Below are 26,801 nucleotides of genomic sequence, written 5' to 3'. Positions count from 1 at the left end.
TATTTTACTTCTTCAATTTGTCTAAGGAATAATTAAATTGTTTATCTAAAGGTCGGTTTTTTTCATGGTAAGTAATTTTTCTATGGTCAAGGTGCTATAAACGTTTTAAATCATATTGACTGTTGGAGAAAGTTAATTAATTCTAGATCTGGGTCATCAATGAAAATTATTTTAAATCTAGAATCTCTTGCATATTGCAGTTTTGGGCATTTATATTGATCATTCATGATTGTCACTATTCGTCACATATATAAATTGTTTTGAATAACTTGTTTTCTTATTTAGTCTATGGTTGATGCAAATATTAAAGGCACTGGTTTGTAGTCATTTATATCTTGTAATTGTGTCTTATTTTAATCCATCTATCTTAATTGACGGAGACTTGCTTTAAATTCATCAAGCTGTTCATCATTAAAATCTCCTGGAGCCCGTGTTCCACAGGCTACCCTCATCCATTCACCTTAGGGACTACCCCCCTTGACCTGCCTAGGAGAGAGTCTAAACAGAGTAAGGATTAGAGTGACAATTCTTACTCTGAGCGTTGTTGCGTTGCCTAGACACTTTGTGCGCCAACATTTTTTGGCGCCGTTACCGGGGACATTTTATTCTCGGCGTTTCAACAACATTTCCTCATCATTCTTTTCATTTCTCATATTTTCATTTGAGTCGACAACGACGACATTTTTTGGTGCCGTTGCCGGGGTCATTTTATTCTCAACGTTTCAACGACATTTCCTCATCATTCTTCTCATTTCTCATCTTTTCATTTGAGTTGGCAACGACAAATTTTTTTGGCACCGTTGCCGAGGATAGAGTTTTTCTGTCCTTGGGTCTCATGACATTTTTCTAATCATCTAATATTTCATCATTTCTTATCCCATCAGCACAACATTTCCTGGCGTCATTTGATGTTTTCATCGCCCTATCTTTCATCATCTCATTAATTGTTTCATCTGCACTTTTAGCACTTGGACATATCGTTCGTTTCTTGTTTGGGTGGCGACTCCACTTATTCATCCATTATTTCTCAGACAAGAAACCCTCCCTTATATCCAGTTGTTTGCCTTTTGGATCTTAGAGCTAGATTCATGTTCAAGTGGCGACTCCACTTCTTTCATTTCTTACAAGAATTTCTACTAGAAGCTCACTTCTTGTGGATCTCTTGATTTTCTTGAGCAGGGGTCTCTCTCTAGCATCCATTTGGTCCCTCCTTATCCCTTCAAGCAAGTCATCATGGATGATTCGTTTACCTCGTGTCATTTTACTAATTTTCTCCATGATATGTCGGAAGAGGCCATTCATAAATTGCCTTTGTTCTCGGGTGGTGATTCAGTCACTGCTAGAAAGCATCTATGCAGGGTTACTCATACAATAATCAAATATTGTAGTTCTTCCCAATATAAACATGAAGATGTCAAGATGCGTCTATTTGCCTTTTCTTTAGAGGGTGATGCTTTGAATTGGTTTCATAATTGTCCTGAAGATTCTTTCGCTTCTTTACAAGACATCATCAATGCTTTTACAGATAGATATGGTGATCAAGGTGGCTCGCCTTGTGCCCCTAATACTATGCAACAGAATGAAAGTGATCTTGTAAAGGATCCAACTGTCAATGAAAGATTTCAAGACAATTCTCCATATCAGAATGTGCCATCCACTTGTACCGTTGCAAGACAAATCCATGATAGTGGAAAAGCAGGAACAAGTTATCAAATCAGCATCGACAATGAAAGGGAGAATGATAAGCATCTTATAGAGGAACTAAAGCAATTGGTTAAAGACACGTAGTTCAGTCAAACACAGCTGGTAAAAAATATGGAGCTTAATTGAGAAAAATTTATAACTGATTACGTCAAGGATATGAGAACTTTGTACACTCAACTGGAAAAACGTGATGAGGAAATGGAAATCATGAAAATTAAACACTTCGATCACGTAGCCACTGTAATAGAAAAGTGTGCTCAGAATATGGAGGATATGAGGACCAACATGCAGAGTTATCATGCTAAGGAAATGGAAACCATGCAAGCTAATCATGACAGGGAAATTAATTCTATGCAAAGCAAGTTATTAGCCCTAGAGGAAAATATGACGATCATGGAATTTAATCATTCAAAACGCGTGACTGCCATGGAAACAAGTTATCAAGAAGAAATAAGTTCGATTCAGAATAGATTGTCACTATGGATGAGGAAATGTCCATCATGAGATTCGATTATAATAATCAGTTAGCTATCATACAAGCAAATCATGAGAAAGAGATAAAATTTGTGCAACATTGCTTGATGACCATAAAAGCAGATAATGACAAAGTAATAAAAAATATGGAAGTTGGTCAGATATGTCTTCAGAATAAGTTATTGACCATGGAGGAAAACCATGCCAAGGAAGGCAGTGCTATGAAGGTTGAACACTCTACTCAGATGGATGCCATAACAATACAGGTACAAAAACTTCAGCATTAGTCAGAGGATGAAAGAAACAAGGAAACGTCAACAGATCATAAGCCTGCCTATCTGCTGCAGCAAGCTTCATCTTATTATGAGGTCATTTGTTCCATTGAAAAGTGGCTAATTGAAGGTGACTCGGATAAAATGGAAATTAATAAGAATCAGGTTGATGCTTGCATGTTTGATCCATCGATCATAAAAGATCAAATTATAACTCATGACACCTATGAGACTGATCCATCATTCTTGACAGAGCAGATGCAAAATGAAGAAAGACATGTCATGCATATCATACATACTTCATCTGAGAGTTTTGAAACAGAATGTTCCACATCATCAGTGATACAACCTGCCACAAAGAAAAAGTGCAAGAGAAAGAAAACGAGAAAGAAGTTTGATGCATTTGATGGCCACGAGCATGTTGATTTTCGGATACGAAAAAGTCCTACCATATGCAGGATTGGACATGGCACATCCGAGAAACAACCAACAGATTTGCTTGAAAGCAAGCAAATGCTCAGTATGCACTATATTGAACGCATCTGATCCCATGGGGCATCTTTGTATTGGATTTCTAACCTTATGCCCTATTATTTCAATATTTCATTTTGTATTTAGATTTATGTTTTTCATGTTATTAGGATAGTTAATAAATGAAGAGTTTATATCTTTCCTATGCTTAACATTATATGATTATTTTTGGATGGACGCTACTTATGTTGTGTGTTGCGTGGATGCAGATTCTGGATTCTCACATTCCTCTGGTGCAACAACGTGTCCCAAAATAGAGCCAGATGTTGACCACTGTGTGTCAAGACCCATAGTAGTACACCCCTTTTTTTGCGAAAGGGATAGCGCCTGATCGATGTGTTCGTGTCGTGCAACGATCATCATCAGCTTGATTATCATGTTATAATGTAAACCCATTCTGCATGTATATGATGTAAATAATCTCAGCGCATCTGTGTTATGTATGTAATTGCCTAGGTAAACCTAATTTTTTGGTGACGACCTACATTCTGGGAGGTTTTTTGTCTCACCGATTCATTCTCGGATGGTCGGCAGAGTTTTCCTTCAGTCTTAACCCAGAGACGGAATGTATTTTGTCACTAGGATCTTAGGGGAGTCCTACTGTTTTAGATCGAGTCTATGTAAAAGTGATTTGGGAATAATCCTGACTATTTGGTTAGGTTATTTTATTACAAATTGCTTGGTCTGCTGGATTATATTTGTGTCGCAAAAATGGGTAGTCTGTGAGGGTCTATCACAAATGGGTTTTCCCCCTTGAGATGTAAAAAATATGAAAATTATGATGTAAAGTGTTTTGAGGGTTGGAAAAATAATTTATCCCCTCATAGGTTAATTAATTAAATTTTCCGGCCAAAAAATTAATTAAAATCATAAGCCATAAATTTAATAAATTTTAGGTCCTAAGTAAATTTAAATTCTCCGAAAGCAAAATTCGTCGGTCCTTAAAAGTTAAATTTTAAGAGGTCTAGGGACTAAGGTAAATTAATTATTTTGATAAATTTTAAGCCTTTGATCCCTGGGGTTAAGTCAAAGTCAAAATTTTGAGGAAATTAATTCAAAAAATTAATTTTTGAATTAATTAAAATGCATTTAGTTGAAAAATTCGAATTTCCTCAATAATTTAAAATTTCGACGGATGAGATTAAAAGAAATTTTGATCCTCATCAATGGTCGAGATTGCTTTGACGAGGATCACTCGAACTAGCCGTTGGAGGATTTATCTTTAAATAGGAAGTCATTTGTCAGTCCATTCATCCGACCTTTGAGTCGTGTGCTAAAGTGAAAAGCTCTCGTGTAATCTTTTTTTTTGAATAATAACGGAAGACTTTGGGGTTAATTTTCGCCAGTGTTACTCTTCATGGAAATACTATAAGATGTATCGTTTTTCATGTGTAATTTTTTTTTTAGCCATTGATAATAGCTTCTGAAGAGTGATTTGAGTACATGTATCTTGCTCAGTCGTTGGGGTTTAAGTGATAATTTAAATTTTGAATGTAATAGCAGGTATCTCTATTTATATGAATTTTATTATCATTTTCTCGTTCTATTTTGATGGCTGAAATGAGTTTTGCAGGAAAATCTTGATTTTTAGATCATCGGGCGTTCGGGGAAGTTTTCAGTTGGACCAGCCAAGTCCTGATTGATGTTTTCTTAAGAGCCCGACTTAATTTGATCCACGGCTTATCATAAGATTTTTACTGGTGATGCATGAAGGGTTTTGAGCTCAACACCTCCTTTAAACTTTAAAAATTTAAATTTTTTACGTGCGAAATTGATGAATCTCGCTGTTAAGAGACATATATTATTAGATATGGGAGCGGAGTTAGACTCACACTCCCTAGATCTGATAGATCTGTCATTCATGTGCATAGATCTGTAATTATTTTTGGTTTTATGACTTGGGTTTTTCTGGGTCATTGTATATATCGTTTGGGTGTTTCTTGTTGTCTTGCAGCTACAGATCTGAGGAAAAAATCCGTGTAGAGTCTAGATCTAGGCCCTGGAGGGTAATATCTGGATCTCTGGGGTTTTTATTTGCATAATTTTGCAGGGAGATTATCCAAAAAAATTTGCAGTCTAGGGTTTCAATTTTTTTTTAAATTTGGAGAAATTTTATAAGGGAAGATTTTAATTGAGATTTCTGAATTTTTTTAAGGAGGTTCTCGTGGATTTAAAGAGATCCTGGGCCACCATTTTTACTGATTGATTTGTTGCCTGGCTTTTTGGGTCCCTGCAAAATTTCAAAATTTTATTGTTTTGAGGTTTCTTGGCTATATTCTCCTTGCTGGAAATCTTCTTGGCAACTGTCGGTCTACTCCTCTCCAATCCTCTTTGCAACTGCAACTCGGATTTGGATTTCTTGGCTAGAAATCCCTCAAGGCAGCGACTCTCTCTACCTTGGTTTTATCCCATTAGGTACTGTTTTGCTTCGACAACAACAACACCCCACCAACTTCCCAATCCACAATCTACCCACAGCTCCCTAAGCCCAAGCAGCTGAAGAAACTGAGCCTCTTAGCTCTACGCAATCCCGACGAGACTGAATCGCTCCTCTGGCCAATTGCATCAAGCTTACCTGATTGAGTAGGGTGACGTGGCTCTTTGTGAGCCTCTTCTGCCTCTCTCTCTCTTTGTGCTAGCCCTTTCTCTGGCTCGAAATGATGATGCAGGCCCTCTGCATCACTCATTCTCTGTTGCCTTTTGCTTAGAAACAACTCTGTCTCTTGGGACAACTATTTTTGCTGCAAATTTTCTGATTTCTGCTGTTGCCTTCAGTTCTCTCGTGATCTGCAACGCTCTGATACCATGTTGAAATTTCTAAGTCTAACACGTTAGAAATTCTTCTTGCATTATTTGGATTATTTCACCTACTTGTTTATTACTTAACAAGTTATTTAACCATATAAATACTGAAAAATAAATGCAAATGCAGTCTCAACTCATATACAGATCATCAACTGAAATAATAAACAAAGACACAAGGGGCACCATTATTTTTGGACAACCGTCCCCGGAAAAACCCAACTTGGGAAAACCGGTGCAACAGTTCTGAGGGTTCTATTATTAAGCAGCTTTCTTTAGTACAACTAGGGTGCCAAACTGGTTCACCCAATAGAGATTTCTATCTGGCAGTAATACCTCTCTTCGAAAGTAGATATTTCGCAAGTCTTCCCCACGAAAATCCTTCCATCACTTCTCCAAGGTTTTGCGTAAGCCTTGCTAGCCTCTTCGTAGCTCTGGAATGCCCTGCATCAACCCTTAGACCCTCTGCATCAACTCTCTAGCCCTCTGCGTCACCCACGCAGGCCCTGTTAGCCTCTGTGCAGTCTCTCTGGCCTTCTACGTGGCTCCTGCTGGCTCTACGTAGCCTCCTCAATCATTGCGTTGGCCCTTTGGCACTATCTCTGTCTCTCTGCTATGCACTCACTGGCCCTCGTTACAACTTAGATCACTTATTCGATTTCTCTCAGCAAACCCCGCTCCAGAAAATAAAACTGACTGACCAATCTTGGTGTATCTCCCACTGACCCTCAAGCCTCCTCTTATACTTTTCCTGTTGACGAATCAACAGCCAAGATTAAGTCCCTAATCAATGGCTAAGATTAGAACTGGCTTGATCCTTGTCACTTAGAACTTTCTCACCTAGTTTTATTAATACTCATTAATATTTTAATTTTCCTATGTTCGGACTTAGGAACTCCATTAACAATAGTAATTATTTTAATATCTCTCTAACCAGGTGGAATTTCCCCAAACCATTTCTGGGTCTTGGAGATCTCATGTACTTTCATGGCTAGATCACATCTGATGCTACCACAAATCAACAGGTAACAGGGCAATGAGTCACATGTAGGGGGGAGTCAAGGCACTAGATCTCAACTCACCCTTGTTGGCATTAGGTACTCGTTAAACCCAAGTTTTGAAAAAACCCTTATAGGGCGTTCTTTTAGTGTGGGTAAAATTCTATTCGGTGCCATAGTTGACACAAGGGTTGGAGACTTCTCCACAAAGATCTTTCCAATAGGATCTAAGCACTTGTACAACTATTCTAGACTAGATTGGGTGTGTTAGTAATGAAAATTTGGAAGCCCAAATTTCTACTGCGGCAACTGATTAAGTTCCTTCTATTTGTTAATTACTGAAAAAATTATTCACTACTTCCTACAACAAATACCGAACTAATACACTACAGCCTTCACCAATTAAAATTATATGCGAAGACAAAAAAATGAGCAAGAAAGAAATACACAACACATTACACTGTTATTTTTTGACAAATGTCCCTAGAAAAATCCAGTGTGGGAAAACTAGTGTAGCAGCGGAGGGTTTGTATTATTAAGCAGTAGTTTTTTGAATACAATCTCTGGATGCCTTGCTGGCTATCCAGTACAGAGAATATGACTGACATAAGATTAGTGAGAAATACCTCACACTATCACTGGCAATCCCAACTGATCCAGCCACAAAATGGCTTGTCCCTTGCTGCCTCTGCTCAGTCACTGCGTAGGCCCAACGTCATAGCTTCTAGGGACAACATCACCCCTTCTGCTGATTGATTTGCCTCTGAGACTTTGATTTTGTCCTCGCAGTCTCACACCCCGGCTTCCGGCTTCAGAAATCGATCTCTCCAGCGAAAATACGGATCTCCTTAAGGCTCTGCGCTGCCTTTGCGTCAGCCTATGCTGCCCAACGTAGCCTCTACACTACCTCTCCCAGATCTCTCTCTGCCTCCTCTACTGAGTATTCCCGGATTAGGAGAAATCTCCAACTAGAACTATCCCTACCCTTCACTGCAAGAAATCACTTTGAACTTCTCTCCAACAACTGCTACGCCGCTATCTTCAGAAATTCAATCTCTAATCTCCCACTCGATGTGTTTTCCAAATGCCCATCAAGCCTCCTGTTATAATTCTTCTGTTGAGAACCAACGGCCCAGATTAGATTCTAATCAACGGTGCAAATCATTTTGGCTTGATCATTGTCTTCTTCTAGAAGCTTCACCCACAGTTAGATTAATACCCTTTAATTATTTTAATTTCCTAAATTTAGACTTAGGCACCCATTAAAAATAATTAATTATTTTAATAACACTGATTCTGGGTGGAATTTCCCAAAACGATTTCTGGGTATTGTGAAATACATGTGTCCAAGCCTCCTTGCAAATTTTGAGGCTTAGAGCATATCCGATGCTACCAGAAATGAACATTTAATCACTAGACTCCAATCCCATTCTCTAGCCCAAGGTTCATAGCTAACAAAAACATGGTTTTGATCATCATCCAACACTCTGGAAGGTAAAATAAGGCCAAGGTAAACCTCACTACAACGACCATGTCATTTTAAAAAATTAAACTGCTTTTATTTTCTATTTTATATAAGATAAAAATGGAAAAATTAAACCTTTTTTATTTTCTGTTCAATACCATCATCATCTTTATTCCCCATATTGTGTTATGAACCTTCCTTGCTTGGGCATATTAGTGGATTTACCGTACATTTTATTACCATATTTCTTCTTCCTATGCCAATAGACTATAATCCTCTCATATCTTCTCCTACTTCCTTTTGCATGTCCTTAGTTATCCCTTCCTGCCTCATTTGATCATTTATCGCCTCTACTTGATCTTAGACTGAGTCATAGTTGAATGTACTTAAGTCCTCCTTCCAAGAGTTTAGTATTACTAAAATAAGTGTACTTAAGCTGTTCTTGTGTACAGTTTTCCTAAGTGGCAAATTCTGAGTATTAATATAGAGAGTGTGCACACATGGTCCTATGTAACTAAAGCAACACCGCTTCCCTTCTATAGCCTTGTATTGTATACAGCTATGGTATGGAAACACCATGGAAGCATTGAGAAGTATTTCTTGGACATTCTTGCATGGAAAGGCCCAAGGAACATTTCCCGTACATTCCTTAGCAGATTTTAGTATAGAAATGTTCCTATATTGAAAACGTATTTTTAATTTTAATTTTATTTTGAGGTTTGGGTGGGCCCATGGGTCAGAAATTAAGAAAAGGCTAAGAATATCACTCTTGCAGTTAAATGTGTCCATTGATTGTTGGGTCCTCAACTAAATATCCATGCTGTTTGAAATATATAAAAATATAACAAAATATCCAACAGGATGTTACGTTCGTTGGCTTGACTTATTACAATGCAAGTGACGATAATATTAAAGAACTTCATCAATAAGAAATATTACTTCTGTAGTGGTTTATAATTGAACATAACAAATGTTACTGTCTTATGCAGCTATTTGAAATGGGTTTGGAGCTGTCCCTTGCACGACTAAAAGCACTAGCCAAGTTTGCATTTGGAATGGGTTTGTCACAGGTTATGCTTCTTTCAAACTTCTTATATCTGTATTTTAGGACTTCAGTGTGAATCTATTTAGTAGGTTTAAGTGCTCCAATGTTTAATTGGGGTATTGGCTTTTGTTTTGTAATTCCATGTCAATACCAATTTGTACAAGTGGAAGCCATTTCCTGTTGATTCAAATCAATTACAGAATTTTATTGGGAATGTTCTTTATGTTCAGAATATAGCAGAAATGTTCTTCAGCAGTGCATATTTATGTCAATGAATTAAATATACATGCAGAAAAACAGTCCATATTAATTTGCATTAAACAGAATTACAAAACGTAAAAGGACATTGCTATATTATAATACAAGATATTGAAATGTCCAATGAACCTGGTGTGACCCGAGTAAACTAGCACTTTTCAGGTAAGTTCATGGTCTTACCTGAACTATTAAAGATTCCTTTAGCAAAGGCACATTGAGCTTTGGTATGATTAACAATCATTTTTATCAAGTTTTATTCATATTTTTATTTTCAATTGTTTTTCTTTAATTTTTTGATTGAGAAAATCCGTCTTATTTTACATTACAGAACAATAGGGTTACATCAGTGGGCTAAAAGGAACCTACTTTTCATCCTCTTCCTAGACAGGCAAGAAAGTTCAACATTTCATCCTTAGCCCCTAACTACATTGAGTCTATATCTATCTTAAAAAAATAATCCTAGCTGTAAAATGAGGAGCTGCTACATCTGATTTAAAATTTGATTGCTCCCCTGAATGCAGTATGGAGGGGTCATGATAGGTTGCCCTTGTTAGAGACTTCAAGTAGATGCTTTATAATGCTCATATTTTGTACTCTGGAATTTTTTAAAGAAGAATGTTATTATAAAGTTACTTTATGATGTAATACAGTTATTATGTTAATTAAGTAGCCCAAGGGGAGAAGAGAGCACGAGAAACATGGATCATGATTATTCTATGTTAGCTTCCATATTGGAAGAAGAAGTCGCTTGCTTAGCGAGTTTTGCCTCCTCTGAGGATTGGTATATAGATAGTGGAGCTTCCTGGGACATGACAGGAATATGAGAATGTTTTTTGAATTATTAGGAAGAAAGGATGAACTTCTAGATCACCATGGGAAATAAGTCAAAATGTACCCTTGTAGGAAGAGGTACTATAGTATTTCAAACAGAAGTAGGGATCGGCTTCAAGCAACCAATTCGTTGCATGTGTCGGGATTGGGGATGAACTTACTCTCTGTATCTCAGCTTCAAAACAAGGGCTATGATGTTTTCTTCATTAAGGAGAAAGTATATGTCCAACACCCGAGTTGGAAAAAGAAGGCCCAGATTGGAGTCAGAAGTAACAAGTTGTATAGATTACTGCTAGAATCTCCAATGGCACTGATAGGCAGTAGTGGGAAAAAATATTTGAATGAACTATGGCACAAGAAGATGGGACACTTACACCATGGGGCTCTAAGAATTCTCGGAAAAACCGTATCAGGAGTTCCAGAGTTGAGTATCGAACGAGATGATGTATGCAAAGGATGCGCACTAGGCAAGTACGCCAAAGCTGCATTTTCCAAAAGCAACAATAAGGCTAAGAGTTTTCTGGGATTGATACACTCACATATCTGCGGAACCACGTCCACAAAGCTCTTAGTGGTGTCGATTACTTTGTCACCTTCATTGATGACCTTTCCAGAAAGACTTGGATCTACTTTCTAAAAACCAAGGATGAGGTTTTTAGTCGATTCAAAGAGTTCAAGGCTCTAGTTGAGGATCTGACATGAAAGAAGATAAAGATATTGTGCTCGGAGAATGGTCGAGAGTACGTTGACAAAGACTTCACCGATTTTTGTGCTAGGGAAGGCATCAGAAGGGAGTGGACAACCCCCTATAATCTGGAGCAGAATGGAGTAGCAGAAAGAAAGAACAGGACTATTGTGGAAGCAACCAGGGCGATGTTGTATGATCAAGATTTGCCCAACTTTCTATGGGCAGAAGCATGCAACACGACAGTGTATGTCCATAATAGGACTCCTCAGAGGGCATTAGGTAAGATTACTCCGGAGAGTGTCTTCACCGATAAGAAACTTGAGGTGAGTCATTTAAGGATATTTGGGAGTTTGGCATACTACCATGTACCCGAAGAAAAGAGGAAGAAATTGGATCAGACTGCAGAGAAAGGATATCTTGTGAGATATAGCAAGAATGCTAAGGCATATAGAATCTATCTTCCAGGGAATTGGAAGATTGTTATTCAACGGGATGTAAAGTTCATGGAGGACAAAGCTTTCAAGAAATCCTGAGAAATGCCTTCGGAAGAGCAGTCAAAGGATGATCCGTTGGTCCAGCCATTTCATCCAGCGCAAACTAGCACCAGTATTTCTCCTAAAGGCAAAACTCCAAAGGTATTACAACAGGTGGTGTTAGGATATTCTGACACATAGGAAATAGTTAAGTATAACCTGGTCTAGTGTATAGTTAGGTAAAGTGTGTTTCTTTACTATGTACATTTGTAACTTACAATCCGACGGTCACGATATGTTCTAGAAATGAAGTGATCCGACGGTTCATTCTCTCCTCGGTATTACCGACACTTGATCCGTGGCTTAACACCTGATTGGTCCATGATCTCTATTTAAAAAGCATGGAGGATCATTTGTAGGGTAACCGTTCATGAGAGAAGCTTATGTAAATTTTATTTCTTTTATTAATAAATTGCCCGAAGTGGCCGCGTTGGCTCATGCCGTGGACTGTTTCCTTCTTTGAGGGTTTTAACCACGTCAAGAATACGGGTGTATTGATCTGTGATTTGTTTGTGACCGGTGTCATTTGGTGTCCTATCTCAGGAACTTACCCTGTAAATTCCTACATGGTATCAGAGCTATTTGAGGGCCGCATCCATTGGTGATCCAAATCCGAAGCGGTAGAACTGCATCCGACTGTCGTGTCCTAGATCTATTGTTTCTGACGGATTTCGGGCAGAGAGGATTGCGCCATTGTGTTAGGAGCATCTGCTCCAGTGAGGAACCCCTTTCGTTTGACGCGAAAAGGTTTTCGGTAGCCCTAGCTACGTCATTTTTAAGATCTGGAGGTATACAATCTTTATTTGTAGTTTTAGTTATTCATCTCTTTGTTTATTTCGGTTTATTTAGCTCTCTGTTTTTTTTATTACCGAATCTATACCTTTCATTTCTGCGTATGCTCTTTGCCCTGCAACTCTGTGCGATCTGGGCAAATCAGAAACAGAAAGGAAGGATTTTTCTTGTGCATACGCTCTTTTCCGCCGCGCCTTAGTGTGATCTCGGAAAATCAGAAACATTGAGGAAAATATTTAGGTTTTGGCGAAAGGTAACTTCAAGCCATAAGGTTTGGTTTTTTTTGTATGTCTGTGTTGGGTTGTGTGGTTTTTTGTTTTGTAGAGAAAAAGAGTTTTTTCATGTAAGCACGCACTCCAAAGCTTCAATGACTCTAAAAAAAAACCCCTTCCTCTTTTCCAAAAATTATTGACCTTTTAAACTAGCTCACTTGGTCCAAAGTTACGTTATGAGAATAGAGGTCTTGGGTTCAAGCCTTTCTTTTGTTGAGTTACTTTTTCAAAAAGCACATATAACTTATGTTTTAAAGTTACTTTATGTAAAAGTGTTCTCACCCATTATAAAAAGTGAGTCACTTATAATTCTAAAGTCTCTTTATCTTTTATTTAAGTTACAATTTAGTGAGTAGCTCATAAAGTACCATTGTAAAAGTGACTTTCACTTATTTATAAAAGTGGGTCACATAAAATCTTTTTTTAAAGTGAGCTAATTAGATTAAGTTTGGAAAGAGGGGGATTTGTTTTTAAAATATAACATTATCATTCACTTCCGCACATTCACGCACTTCGTCGGCATCTTCAACAACTTTTCTTCAAAAAGCCATAACTTCTTTATCTAGAAGCCATTTTCAGAGCCGTTTTTTTTAATCAGCCTAATTTTTCGATATCTTTCCATTGGAACACTTAGTTTCAACATCTACAACTTCAATTTCTGTTAAAATGGAAAGTCCATGCCAAGTTATTCTTGACAACACCAACTATTTCCAATGGTGGTCCTACATTGTGGATTTACTTAGAAGTAAAGGTCTTTACAGAATAGCCTCAGGCCAAGAAACTAAACCTAAAAATGAAGATAAGGTAGCCAAAGGGGAAAATAGGCAATATCAAAGCACGTGGGTTGATAGGGATGCTTATTTCTCCAGACCTTAGATTCCATATCGCAGAACTTGATACCCCTAATGAAGCAATGAAACAACTCACTAAAGTTTTTGGAATTAAAAATGAAATTAGAGCCCATCAACTCGAAAGTGAGTTGCTTATGTTGGACCCCAATAACTTTTCTTCCATTGAAGAATTTTTGTCCAAGTTCAAGACCCTTAGACTTCTCTTGGAAGGTGTTAAGGTTAAGAAAGAAGATGGTAGCCTTATCTATTCCATTCTTAGTAAGTTGGGACCAATCTACTCTGTGTTTGTTTCCACCTTCCATTCTACTAGAGAAGCCTTTATTTCTCAAGGACAAGACTACAAGCCCCCCTCTTTTGATGCCTTTTGTGATTCTTTAATAAGAGAACAAGAAAAACTCTTACATCTTAGTCTTCTTAATCTTGGAAACTCTTTTAAGAAAGCCTTAGCCGCCCAACAACAATCAAATTCAAAGAATCCTAAAAAGCAGTATCCTAAAAAGCATTGTCGATAATATCGGCGATATATCGGCGATATTCGTAAATATCGCGATATTTTTGGCAAAACGATATATCGCCGAGAAAATATCGGCAAATATCGGAAAATATCGGCAAAATATCGCGATATTTTGAAAATATCGGCTATATTTAAAAATTTGAAAAAATTATTTTTTATGCTTGCCGATATTTGCCGATATTTTGCCGATATTTTTGCCGATATTGCCGATAAGATATTTTCCGGACCATTGCCGATATTTTGCCGATACCGATATTTTCAACACTGCTAAAAAGAATGGTCCTAAACCAAACAAGGGTCCTAATCAATTTCAGTCTCAAAATGAAAAATCATTTCAACAAAATGATAAGGCAAATAAAAACAAAGGGAAGAAGACTGATAGACATTGCCACTTTTGTAATCGAGATGGCCACTTAGAATCCAAATGCTTTAAGAAGATGAAAGCCTTGGAAGCAGCAATGAAGACGCATAACATCCATTTGGAGCACTCTTCAACTTCAACTTCATCTTCAGGAATAACACTTTCTGCATGTGGTTGTCAAGCATCTTGGTCTGATTATACACTAAATGTATCTTCTTCTTCTCATTCTCATGAGTGGCTCATTGATTCTGGAGCTTCTTATCACATGGCCAAAAAGAAAACCATGTTTTCTTCTTTAAATGATTGTAACACCAAATATATATATATATTGGTGATGATAGATCTCTTAGTGTTGTAGGGACTGGAACTGTTCATCTAGACAATGGTCAATTTAATGATGTATTATGTGTTCCAACCTTATCCTGCAACCTTCTATCTGTATATCAGATAACTCATTCAGGTGAAGGTAAAATTGTTGAATTCTCACCTCATGATGTTGTAATTAAGTACCTAAGAGATCCTAGACAGATTTTAGCTATTGGCATTGCTGATGATTCTACAAGGTTGTATAACTTTAACAACTTTGGGTTATCAACTCTTCCCTCAATATTTGTTGCTCATAATGATGAAGTGAGCAAACTTTGGCATGAGCGATTTGGTCACTTAAACTATCGCTCCCTTCAAAATCTATGTAAAGAAAATATGGTGACAGGTCTTCCTATGGTATCTTGCAGAGATGGTGTTTGTTCCAGATGTGTACTCAGAAAACATCATCAGGATAGTTTTGAAAAACGTGCCTCTTGGCACGCCTCAGCCCCTTTATAGTTTGTGCATAGTGATTTATGTGGTCCACTTCTAGTTGTTTCATTCTCTGGCTACAAGTATTTCTTAACGTTCATTGATGATTTCTCCAAATGAACTTGGGTATACTTCTTAAAAATCAAGAGTGAAGTATTGAAGGCCTTTGTTGAGAAACAATTTGGACATCAAATTCTTAAGCTAAGATCTGATAATGGCGGAGAATATGTTAACAACAAATTCATCAACTTTTGCACCGAGCATGGAATTCAAATGCAACATACTGTTCCATATACTCCACAACAAAATGGTGTAGCTGAAAGGAAGAATCACACCTTAAAGGAAATGGCTAATTGTATGCTTCAATCTAAAGGACTTAGTCTTAATTTTTGGGAAGAAGCAATTAACTGTGCAAATTACATAGTAAATCGCACTCCTACTAAGGTTTTAAAGAATATCACTCTAGAAGAAGCATGGAGGTCAATTAAACCATATGTAAGTCACTATTGTGTTTTTGGAATCGAAGCATGGACCCATATTCCAGATGAGAAACATAAAGCTTTAGAACGTAAGAGTGAAAAATGTATTTTTGTTGGATATTCTGAAGATGTCAAAGGATATAAACTTATTCCACTTAAGTCCAAAAATGTTATCATTAGTAGAGATGTAAAGTTTGCTGAAAATATATCGGCCTACGAGCCTAGTTCGGCGGATGTGCCACCTCTCTCTATCCATTTTACTTGTGAAAATATTTCTTCTTCAGATGATGACATCGAGGATGAAAATCCTCCCCACCTTCTCAGGATCCTCCTTCAGCCCCTCAACTTCCAAAATGGATCCGTGCTACTCGGGATGCAACAGGTACTCTTGTAGGTGATCCTTCAGATTAGCGACGTACACATTCTCAGTTTGATAGAGCCTCTTCTTTATTGGCTCAAGCTTCAACGAATTATGATCCTGACACCTTTGCAGAAGCTTCAGGCCATGCAAATTGGGACACAACTATGAATGAAGAATATCGTTCATTATTTGCAAATGATACATGGGATCTTGTTCCTCTTCCAAAGGGAAGAAAATTTGTTAGCTGTAAATGGGTTTATAGAACCAAGTTTCGACCAGATGGAAAAGTTGATAAACATGAAGCTCATCTTGTTGCTAAGGGCTTTTCAGAAGTTGAAGGCATTGACTATACTGAAACCTTCTCCCCTGTTGCCAAAATGAACTCTATCCGCCTTGTTCTTTCCCTTGCTGCTTCTTTCAAATGGGAAGTCCATCAGATGGATGTTAAATCTGCCTTCTTACATGGGGACTTGCATGAAGAAATCTATATGGAACAACCTCTTGGCTTTATACAAACAGACTCCAGCCTTGTATGTCGGCTTAAGAAATCCCTTTATGGTCTCAAGCAAGCCCCTTGAGCTTGGTATGCCAAAATGGATAGCTTTCTTTTAGATATTGGCTTTTCTAGGTGTCATTCTGACAACACTGTCTACACCAAGAAAATGGGCAAGTCTCTTATCATTCTTGTTCTTTATGTTGATGATCTTATCCTTACTGGTAGTGATCCAAACCTTATAAACCGTGTGAAGTCCAACCTTAAAAAGAAATTTGAAATGACAAACTTAGGACACTTGCATTATTTTCTTGGTCTTCAAGTCTTGCAATCCAAGGAAGGTATTTCCCTTTCCCAGTCCAAGTATGCCTATGATCTTCTACGCCACTTTCACATGGAAGACTGTAAGCCAGACCCTTCTCCCTTTCAGTCTGGAGTCAAACTTTCAGTCACTTGTACTTCCCCTGAAGTTGATGCTACCTTATACTGTCAACTTGTAGGAAAACTTTTGTATCTGACCCATACTTGTCCTGAACTTTCCTTTGTTGTTGGCCTTATTGCTCGGTTTATGCAAAACCCACATGAAAGTCATTGGAAAGAAGCTAAAAGAATACTTCGTTATGTTCGAGGTACAGTTCCATTTGGGATTCATTACAGTGCAGAAGCATCTCCTCTATTGGTTGGTTTCACTTATTCCGATTGGGCTGGTGACCCTGATGATCGAAATTCTACTGCAGGTTATGTCTTCACTCTTGGTTCTGGACCTATTACATGGGCTTGCAAGAAATAGAGTATTGTGGCGTCGTAGAAGCTAGTAAGGAAGCCCTATGGCTTCGTCAGATCCTGTTAGAGTTTGGCTTTCAGCAGCAGCCTCCGACTACACTTTGGTGCAAAGTGCCATTCAAATATGCAAAGATCCAGTCCAACATCAGTGCAACAAACACATTGAACTACACATGCACTTCATCAGAAAGCTCATTCATGACCATGTTCTTGAAGTGCAATATTGTTCAACCGATGATCAAGTTGCAGACATCTTTGCAAAGGCTCTCACAGAGGCGAAGTTTACTAAACTTCGATTTATGGTTGAAGTTCAGGAAGTTGTCACTAAGGGGGGATATGCTCTAATGCCTCCTTCCTTCTCCTATTGTGTCATATTTGTACATCCTTCAATCCTATCCCAAGTTGTTCTTAAGGGGAGATGTTAGGATATTCCGACACATAGGAAATAGTTAAATATAACTTGGTCTAGTGTAGAGTTAGGTAAAGTGTGTTTCTTTACTATGTACATTTGTAACTTACAATCCGACGGTCACGATATCTTCTAGACATGAAGTGATCCGACGGTTCATTTTCTCCTCGGTATTACCGACACTTGATTCGTGGCTTAACACCCGATTGGTCTATGATCTCTATTTAAAGAGCATGGAGGGTCATTTGTAGGGTAATTGTTCACGAGAGAAGCTTATGTAAATTTTATTTCTTTTATTAATAAATTGCCTGAAGTGGCCGTGTTGGCTCAGGCCGTGGACTGTTTCCCTCTTTGAGGGTTTTAACCACATCAAGAATACTGGTGTATTGATTTGTGATTTGTTTTTGAGCGGTGTCCTTTGGTGTTCTATCTCAGGAAATTACCCTGTAAATTCCTACAGGTGGAGTTTCAAGAAGAGGAGGAGCAAATAGATATACCCAATACCAGTGGTAGAACGAGTCAGGAATTTCGACAAATACTACGAGATGCAGAGAATTTCGTCAGTGCACCCAGGAACGAGAAAAGGGAGCGTAGACAGCCAGACAGATACCAAGCCTTGGTGGCTCAGGTTGGAGAACCCTCTAGTTTTCAGGAGGTTGTTAAACATCAAGTATGGCTAGATGCTATGGTGGAGGAATACAGTTTCATAATGGTCAATGATGTCTGGGAAGTGGTACCTAGGCCTCAGGACAGGTCAGTGGTAGGTTCGAGATGGCTCTAAAAAGTCAATACGCTACAGATGGCAGTCTGGAGAAATACAAATCCAGGTTTGTGGCTAAGGGGTATGCTCAGAAGGAAGGGATAGATTACGAAGAAACCTTCGCCCCAGTAGCCAGGTATACTTCTATTAGATCCGTGATATCCCTTACAGCCCAGATGGGGTGGGAGATTCACCAGATGGATGTCAAGATGACGTTCTTGAACAGGGTGATAGAAGAAGAGGTATACATTGAACAACCAAAGGGTTTTGAGACACATGAGAAGAAATCTCATGTAAGCAGGTTGAAAAAAGTCTTGTATGGGCTTAAACAGGCACCTAGAGCATGGTACGGTCTAATTGATGGCTACTTGCAGAAGATGGATTCGTCAAGAGTGATGTGGATCCTAATCTCTACTATCTTGTTGTAGAGAATGAGCCTCTAATCTTGGTGTTATATGTGGATGATCTTTTTTTGACAGGCTCATCCATGCTCATCAAAGACTGCAAGGAGAATCTAGCCACAAAATCCAACATGAAGGATTTGGGACAGATGCATTATTTCTTGTTGATTTGGGGTAGCATCAGATGTGCTCTAGCCATGAAAATTGGTGGAGAGGCTAAAGCACATGAGATCTCCAAGACTCAGAAATGGTTTGGACAGACTGTACCCGGTTTGGGAGATATTAAAATGATTAATATTTTTAATGGAGTTCCTAAGTCTAAACTTAGGAAAAATAAAATATTAATAGTTATTAATATAAAACTGGGTTAGAAGGTTCCAAAGTCATGGATCAAGCCAAATCTAATCTTAGCCGTTGATTAGAGATTTAATCTCGGCTGTTGAAGGACCAACGATAAAAGTATAAGAAGAGGCTTGAGGGTCAGTCGAAGAACACACCAGAGTGATCAATCATTCATTTTGCTAGAGCGGGGTTGCTAAGAAAAAGTGAATCAGTGATCAACAATGAGGGGCAATGAATACTAGACAGAGAGGCAGAGATGGTACTGAGAGACCAGCGCATAAGCAGAGAGAGTGAGAACAACAGCCAGTTCAGGCCACGTAGAGCCCAACAGAGACAACGCAGAGGCCAGAGGGACTGCATCATCCATGTAGAGGCTGCTGGAGTGACGCAAAGGGTCCTAGAGGCTGCGCAGTGCCTTAGAGGGCTGACGCAGAGGGTCCTAGGGTTGATGCAGAGGCCAGAAGGGCCAGCGCTGAGCTTCAGAGTCGCCGGAGAGGGTTTTGTGGGACAGGTTTTCTGAATACCTGTTTCCGAATATAGAGGTATTGTTGCCGTGTATTTTTCTCTATCGGGTGAGCCGGTTAGGCACCCAGTTGTACTCAAAGAAATACTGCATAATAATAAACCCTCATAATAGCTGCACCAATTTTCCCACATTGGGATTTTCAGGGACATTTGTCCAAAAATAACGGTGTCACTTGTGTCTTTGTTTTCTTTCAGCTGATGATCTGTAGATGTTGTGACTGTATTGTGTTTATTTCGGTATTTAAATGTTTTAAATAACTTGTTCAGAAGTTACATTAGAAGAAATAAACCAGCAGAATACAGATTAATTTTCTAACGGATAGACTTAGAAAATTCAACATTTTCTGGGGTTGGAAGTTTGGCAACAGAAGGGTGAAATTTTCCTTGGACAAGGGAGATACGCTACAGATATTTTGAAAAGGATCAGAATGCAAGACTGTAGACCTATGGCTACTCCAATGATCACCAACTAGAAGAAGATTGATGCATTTGAAGATAAAGAAGTCGATCCCACCTTGTATGGGTAGCTCATAGGGTCCCTGATGTATCTGGTCAATACCAAGGCAGACATTTGCTACGCTGTGGAACCAAAGAGGTTGCACTGGGTAGCAACCAAGCATGTTCTCAGATATATACGAGGAATAATCGAGCATGGCCTAATGTACAACCAAGGCAATGACATCAGGCTGAGTGGGTTCATTGACGCAGATTGGGCTAGAAGTTCAGTAGTTCGAAAAAGTACCACTCGGTATTATATCAATATTGGATCAGGAATGACCTCCTGGTGTAGTAGGAAACAAAAATATGTAGCTGAGTTTAGCTAAAGCTGAATATATGGCAACTAGCACAGCGTCGTGCGAAGCCATATGGCTTAGGAAATTTCTTGTGAATCTATTAAGGAGAAAGATGAAAGCGACCAATATTTTGTGTGATAATTAGAGTTGCATCAAGCTCTCTGAGAATCCAGTCTTTCATGATCGGTCAAAGCACATTGATATCAGATGACACTTCGTTAGAGATTGTGTCCAACGAGGGACAATATAGTTGAGGTACACCCCAACAGAAGAACAAGTGGCAAACATCCTCACCAAGGCTCTAGGAAGAACAAAGTTTGTTTATTTTAGGGAGAAGATGAGGATGGTGAAGAATCCGTTATAGTAGCAGAAGCGGATAGTATAAGGAGTTGCAATGCAAAAGTTAGCAGTGGAAGTGCTATGGGCAGCATGATGTAACACATTTAGAGAGAGTTGCAATACAGATGTAGCAGTGATAGTTGCAGTGTCATGGGCAACAATACAGGTTGCAACAATGCAGTAGGTGAGGGGTAGTAGGCCAAGCATCAACAATGCGGAGGACTGATGTTGTGGATCAGTGTGATGCTTCTATTAGGAAGTATTGCTAGAGCACATTCCTCGCTAAGAAGGAGTGTTGATTTTGGGTAGCATCGGGTTTGCTCTAGCTCCAAAATTTTGTGGAGGGCTAGAACACATGAGATCTCCAAGACATAGAAATTGTTTGGAGAAATTCCACTCGAATAAGGAGTTATTAAAATAATTTATATTTTTAATGGGTTCCTAAGTCTAAACTTAGGAAAATAAAAATATTAATGGGTATTAATAAAGATACGGGTGAGAAGCTTCTAAGAGATGAGGATCACATCTGTTTTAATCTTAGCTGTTGATTAAAGACTTAATCTCGGTCGTTGATTCATCAACTGGAAAATTATAAGAGAAGACTTGAGAGTCATTTTGAGACACACTGGGCAAATACTCAGTAACTCGAGGGAAATCGATTCTCAAGGAGAAGGAGTTCGATTTCAGAGGGAGAGTTGTAGGGTGAAGGAAGAGGAGGGTTTCAACATCAGTCAGAGATCGAGGAGGTGGCGCTGTGCCTTAGAGAGATAGCGTAGAGGGAGAGCTCTGAGAGACAATGCAGGCAGGGACGAGATCACACGCAGCCCTCACGCAGATGACGCAGTCCTCACGCAAATGATGCAGGGGTGATATAGTGCAGGATAAAGGGTCTCTGTGGTGTCAGAATTTCGCCTAGCTGAGGAGGAAAATTATCTGAGGTGTTTTCTTGAAGGTTCTCTATGTATTGCAAAATTATTCCTTCTAAAGAGAATGTTGCTGAAGAATGATAAATAAACCCTCATCTGCTGCACTAGTTTTCCCGCATTGGGTTTTTCTAGTGGTAGTTGTCCAAAAATAACTGCGTTGATGTGATTGATTCTTGTGCTTGTATATTAATATCACTGTTATTTTTCTCTATGCTATTATGTGACAACTGTAGTATAATTTTTTTAATGTTAGCTTAATGGTTTTTGTAAACAACTTATTGTGAGAAATAAGTAGGTGAAATAAATCAGTTACTGCAGTAGAGTTTCGTGTCAGAAATTCTAACACTATAAACTCTGTTATTTGCCAAAGATCTAGCCATCATTCTTCATTAAAACCAGTCTTTAGTGATTAAGTAGCAAGAGAGAGCCCTCTCTGAAGTTGGAAGGGCTAGATTTCAACTTCTAAGTGGTTTGTTGTTACCTCTAGAATTTCTCTCCTCAACGTAGGGAAATTTACGAAGTGCTAACAATTTCCAAAAATGATTCTTGAGTTTTGGAGAACACCTGTGTTTTTGCCTCTCCACAAAGTTTAGAGATTAGAACACCATCCGGTGCTACAAAAACTAAACACACTACAATTTCTTCACAATAAAAATATTGTGGAAAATAAACTGGAAACTGAGAAAATAGAGCGCACAAAATAAAATTGACACCGTTATTTTTGGACAAAAGTCCTTGGAGAAACCCAATGTGTGAAAACTGGTGCAACAGATGAGGGTTTTATTATTATTATGCAGTAATGAATTTATGAGTACAATTTGGATGCCCAAACTAAAAATCCTCCAGCAAATATCTGGCCAAAATACTTGAGGCAAATACCTCAACTCCAACCTGATCTCAACTTTGAAATCTGACATAACTAGATACTGGAACTGCCTTTGCATGACCCTCTGCACAGTGCTTGCGCAGGCTCTACTCGCTCTGCCTCCGGAACTTCTCAGAATCCGTAATGGTCAAAACTTAAACAAACATTGATATACAAAAGAAAATTCGATTTATGCACAAAAAAATTAAACAATCAGCAAATATTCAATACACAACAGAAATGAGAACCAGCTGAGCCATTTTATTTATGGAATGGAGCAAGTACAATAGTGTGTAAAATGCACCTGGGCTTGCCTCAAGGACAAGCTTTACAGAACCTAGGTGTCAAACAGTAATCTCAAATGCTAGAAAGCGACTGCTCTAATGCTCTGCATTGTCTCCTAGTAACTACAATTGTTGGTTGGAAAGGAGCTACAAGAAACCCTATCTCTGGTGCTTGCAAAATGATGAAACTTCAGCCACAAGCTCATTGGCCAAAACCCACAAAAACCCAGAAAATGTTTGGCCTGAATCCAACCTTCAAAATTTGACCTCCTCTATGACCTACGCCCTCCAAACAGCTCCAGAAATACGACTTGCAAGGGATGGCCACAAAGCCCTCCTCCAAGCTCTAAAAAGAGAGCAAACACCACTCCAAAAAACTCCTCCAACCTCCACAGTGTTGACGGTGCTGGACCCGCCAACATGCCAGGGGCTCTCCCCGGTAAGAAGTTCCAATTAGACCTCAGACCATTTGGTGTAGGAGTCCCAGCAGTGGGTTGTACGGTAATGATTTGACTGCGATTTTGCACAGAGGCAAGTAAGATAACTCTGTTGGTAGAAAGGGTGTGACATATTGTAAGGACCGTAAAATAGATGTAAATACAGTAAAGGGGTTTTTTTTAATCATGAACCTGTAATTAATTTTTTGAAATCTTACAAAATTAACTAACAGAATTAATGAAGGTACTTACTTGTGCACTTGCGGTTGTTGATGCCTCTAGCTACTCTGCTTCGGTTATCAAAAGACCGAATCCACCCAGCCAAACTGAGCAGATCCTCGCTACTCAGTCTAGTAAGCTTCTTAGTTGAAGAAGACTGTTCCCCTGTGCCCAGAAACCTCAGAACAATCTGCGCTTCCAGTGGATAATTTCTGTTTATGTTGTTCTTCCTCCTTCATTTTTCCTTTCCTCCGTTCTTTTCCTTTCTTCCCCCCCCTCTAAAATTCTGCAAATTCTGCTCGGTGGTTTTTATCTGGTTTCTTGGTAGTGGCCACTCTTCCACTAGCAGCCCACCGCTTAGCCTTCTGGTGACACCTTCCATGTCACGTATCATATATATCTCTATTATGGTCACATATATATTTATTTCATTTATAATTTAATTATTATATTTCTTTATGATTTATTAAAGTACTTTTTAATATTAAGATTATAACATTATACTAAGTACCCTTTTAATAAATTTCTTATATATATTTTTAATCCTTTTATTAATTTATTAATAACCTAAAATATATAATTTATATAGCTCTCTTTTAGTATTTATCCATTAATCATGATACATTAAGCAATATGGGTGTTGATGGATGAGTAGAACCTCTATTCGAAGAAGTGTCATGATATTTAATACTTATAGTTAATTTAGTATATAAGTATTAGTGCGGTGTATGCGACACATGCATATGTAGTTATCATATGCATGCATCATATGCCTACTATTATTATTGCGTTCTCTATATTTATAGATAGGTCGTTACATACACTCCCCCTTCAGGAAACTTCGTCCCAAAGTTAGAGTTTTTATTTTATATGATTACTTATGATATCAATTAGTACATTCTTCTTAGGATTGTAAATCCAGGTTAAATTCTTATTTAATGTAAGGATACTATAAAATTGGTGTTTTGAATACTTCTAGGTTTATAATTTTAATGGTCATGCCTTGCCCTAACCAGGTTCCTAAGCTATTCTAAAATCATCCTATCCTTTCTAATCTCTTCCACTCCCATCCTATCTGTCCTCCACTGGAATATGCCATGGCGCCAGTTTTACTGACCTAACCATTCATAAACTCTAAGGATGACAGCGTCGGTTATATCGAACTAATTCCCAGTAGGCATCCGACAGTCATCATCACACGTCTAGGGGAGTGTGATTCGCATAGTCCTCCCATGACTCCAGGGTTTGAAGGATAAACGATGGGCAACACCTCCACCCCTCCCAATAGAATTAGGGTTAATACCCTATCATAGAATCTCTTTGAGCCTTAATTGTTCTGAGGTTTTTGTCATCACGTGGTCATTTTGGTAACAGATATTATCTGCAATCATAAACACTTGTCCATGAATTTATAAAATGTGCATTAACATATTCAAAAACAATTAAATTATGTATAATTCACACATGTCAACTACAGTGTAACATATTTTGCCATATTCTATTCATGTTATTGACTTTCATATTAAAATGTAATTATTCTTTGATTTCTTTCTCATCAATCATATTGATACGCATAAATAAAACATAATTATAATATCTTAATTTTCATCAGAAGCAAAATCACTTAAATATTTTAAACTTTACTTTGACAACTACAATTTAGTAAGATCAATAACATATTCCGTCTTGGTATCCATGTACCAGCGGAATTTAAATAGATATTATGTCATAAAAATTCACGTTTATATATGATCATTCAAAATGGTTGTGAGTCTCTGATTTGCAGTAAAGTAAATATATACAAAACATAGTTTAAAGTTCTTCAAAATTGACACAGATTAGGGTATTTTTGACATATGTTCTCTGTATCTTCCCAAGTAGTTGATCCAGGACTATACTTGTCCCACTGGACCTTAACTTGGTTTACCAAACGATTCCTGAGCTGTCGAACCCTACGTTCCAATGTACGTAATGGTTCGGCTAATATGATTCTTTCGTCCGATACCTGCAGTTCCTTCCATTGAAGGTTATGAGATTGATCAGCTATATAATGTCTTAATATAGATACATGAAATACATTATGAATTTTATGCAAGTGAGGTGGCAGTGCAAGACGATAGGCGACAGGTCCAACTCTTTCCATGACTTTAAATGGTCCAATAAATCGGGGTGACAACTTTGTCCCTTTTCTGAATCGAATAGTACTTTTATTTGGTTTGATGCAGATGAAAACCTGATCCCCTACTTCATACTTCCTATCAGTTCTGTGAGCATCAACATAGCTCTTTTGTCTATCCTGTGCTTCCTTTAACCGTTGTCTAATTTGTCTTAACTACTCTTCCATTTCTTGGATTAATTCTGGTCCTATTATCACTTGATTTTCTAACCTGTCCCAACTTAACGGTGTTCTGCAAGGTTTGCGTATTGTTGACCTCTACTGGTCAACTACCCATGCAGTACACCCCCCTTTTCTTTGAAAAAAGGGGCAGCACCTGATCAGCCTGTCCGTGCCATCCTGCCATCATCAGCAACTTGATCATTTTTTATTGTAAACCCAGTCTGCATGTATTAATTGTAAATGATCTTAGCAGACATGAGTCATGTATGTAAATTGCCTAGGTGGACCTAACTTTCTAATGATAATCTACGTCCCGGAAGGTTTTTCGTCTCACCGATCCATGGATCGGCAGAGTTTTCCTTCAAACCTGACCCCAAAGCCGGGATTGATTTTGTCATTAGAACTTTAGGAGAATCCTAGTGTGTTGATCTGCTAGATTATAGTTGTGTCGCAGAACTGGGTTATTTATGAGGCTCTGTGTTAAAGGGGGTTTCTCCCTTAAGATGTAAATTGTAAAAGTCATGATGTAATGTGTCCTGAGGGTCGAAAAATGTTTTAAATCCCCTCATGAATCCTAAGTCCTAGGTCCTAGGTGATGTTTCCGAAGGTTTAGTTCGATGATCCATTTTAAAATGAATTAAAAAAATTAAAAAATGAATAAAAATAATAAAATAATAAAATAAAAAAAAATAAAAAAAAAATGAAATAAATAAAAAAATAATAAAAAATTAAAAAATAAAGCAAAAAACCCTAACTAATAAAATAATAATTTAAGTGAATAAATCGACGGATGAGATCAAGAGATGTCTTGATCCTCATCAACGATTGAGATCATTTCTACATGGATCAATCGAACT

The 26,801-nt window shown here is 38.1% G+C and overlaps 1 protein-coding gene across 2 annotated transcripts in view; it reads left to right on the top strand.

Annotated features, from left to right (window-relative positions):
• KEA3 (K+ efflux antiporter 3) overlaps nucleotides 1–26,801 on the top strand; it is a 365,310-nt gene that overhangs the window by 98,899 nt on the left and 239,610 nt on the right. For both annotated transcript variants that reach the window (XM_089415486.1, XM_089415490.1), the window contains exon 4: nucleotides 9,236–9,316. In XM_089415486.1, coding sequence (XP_089271612.1) covers nucleotides 9,236–9,316 — 81 coding nt within the window. The remainder of the gene's footprint in view (nucleotides 1–9,235; nucleotides 9,317–26,801) is intronic.

This window comes from Pinus tabuliformis, chromosome 6, assembly GCF_031772625.1.
Source record: "Pinus tabuliformis cultivar Carrire ecotype Pingquan chromosome 6, CPIR1, whole genome shotgun sequence".
Lineage (NCBI taxonomy): Eukaryota > Viridiplantae > Streptophyta > Pinopsida > Pinales > Pinaceae > Pinus > Pinus tabuliformis.
The sequence above is the reverse complement of the archived record's forward strand: the minus strand, read 5'-3'. Positions and strand labels throughout refer to the sequence as shown.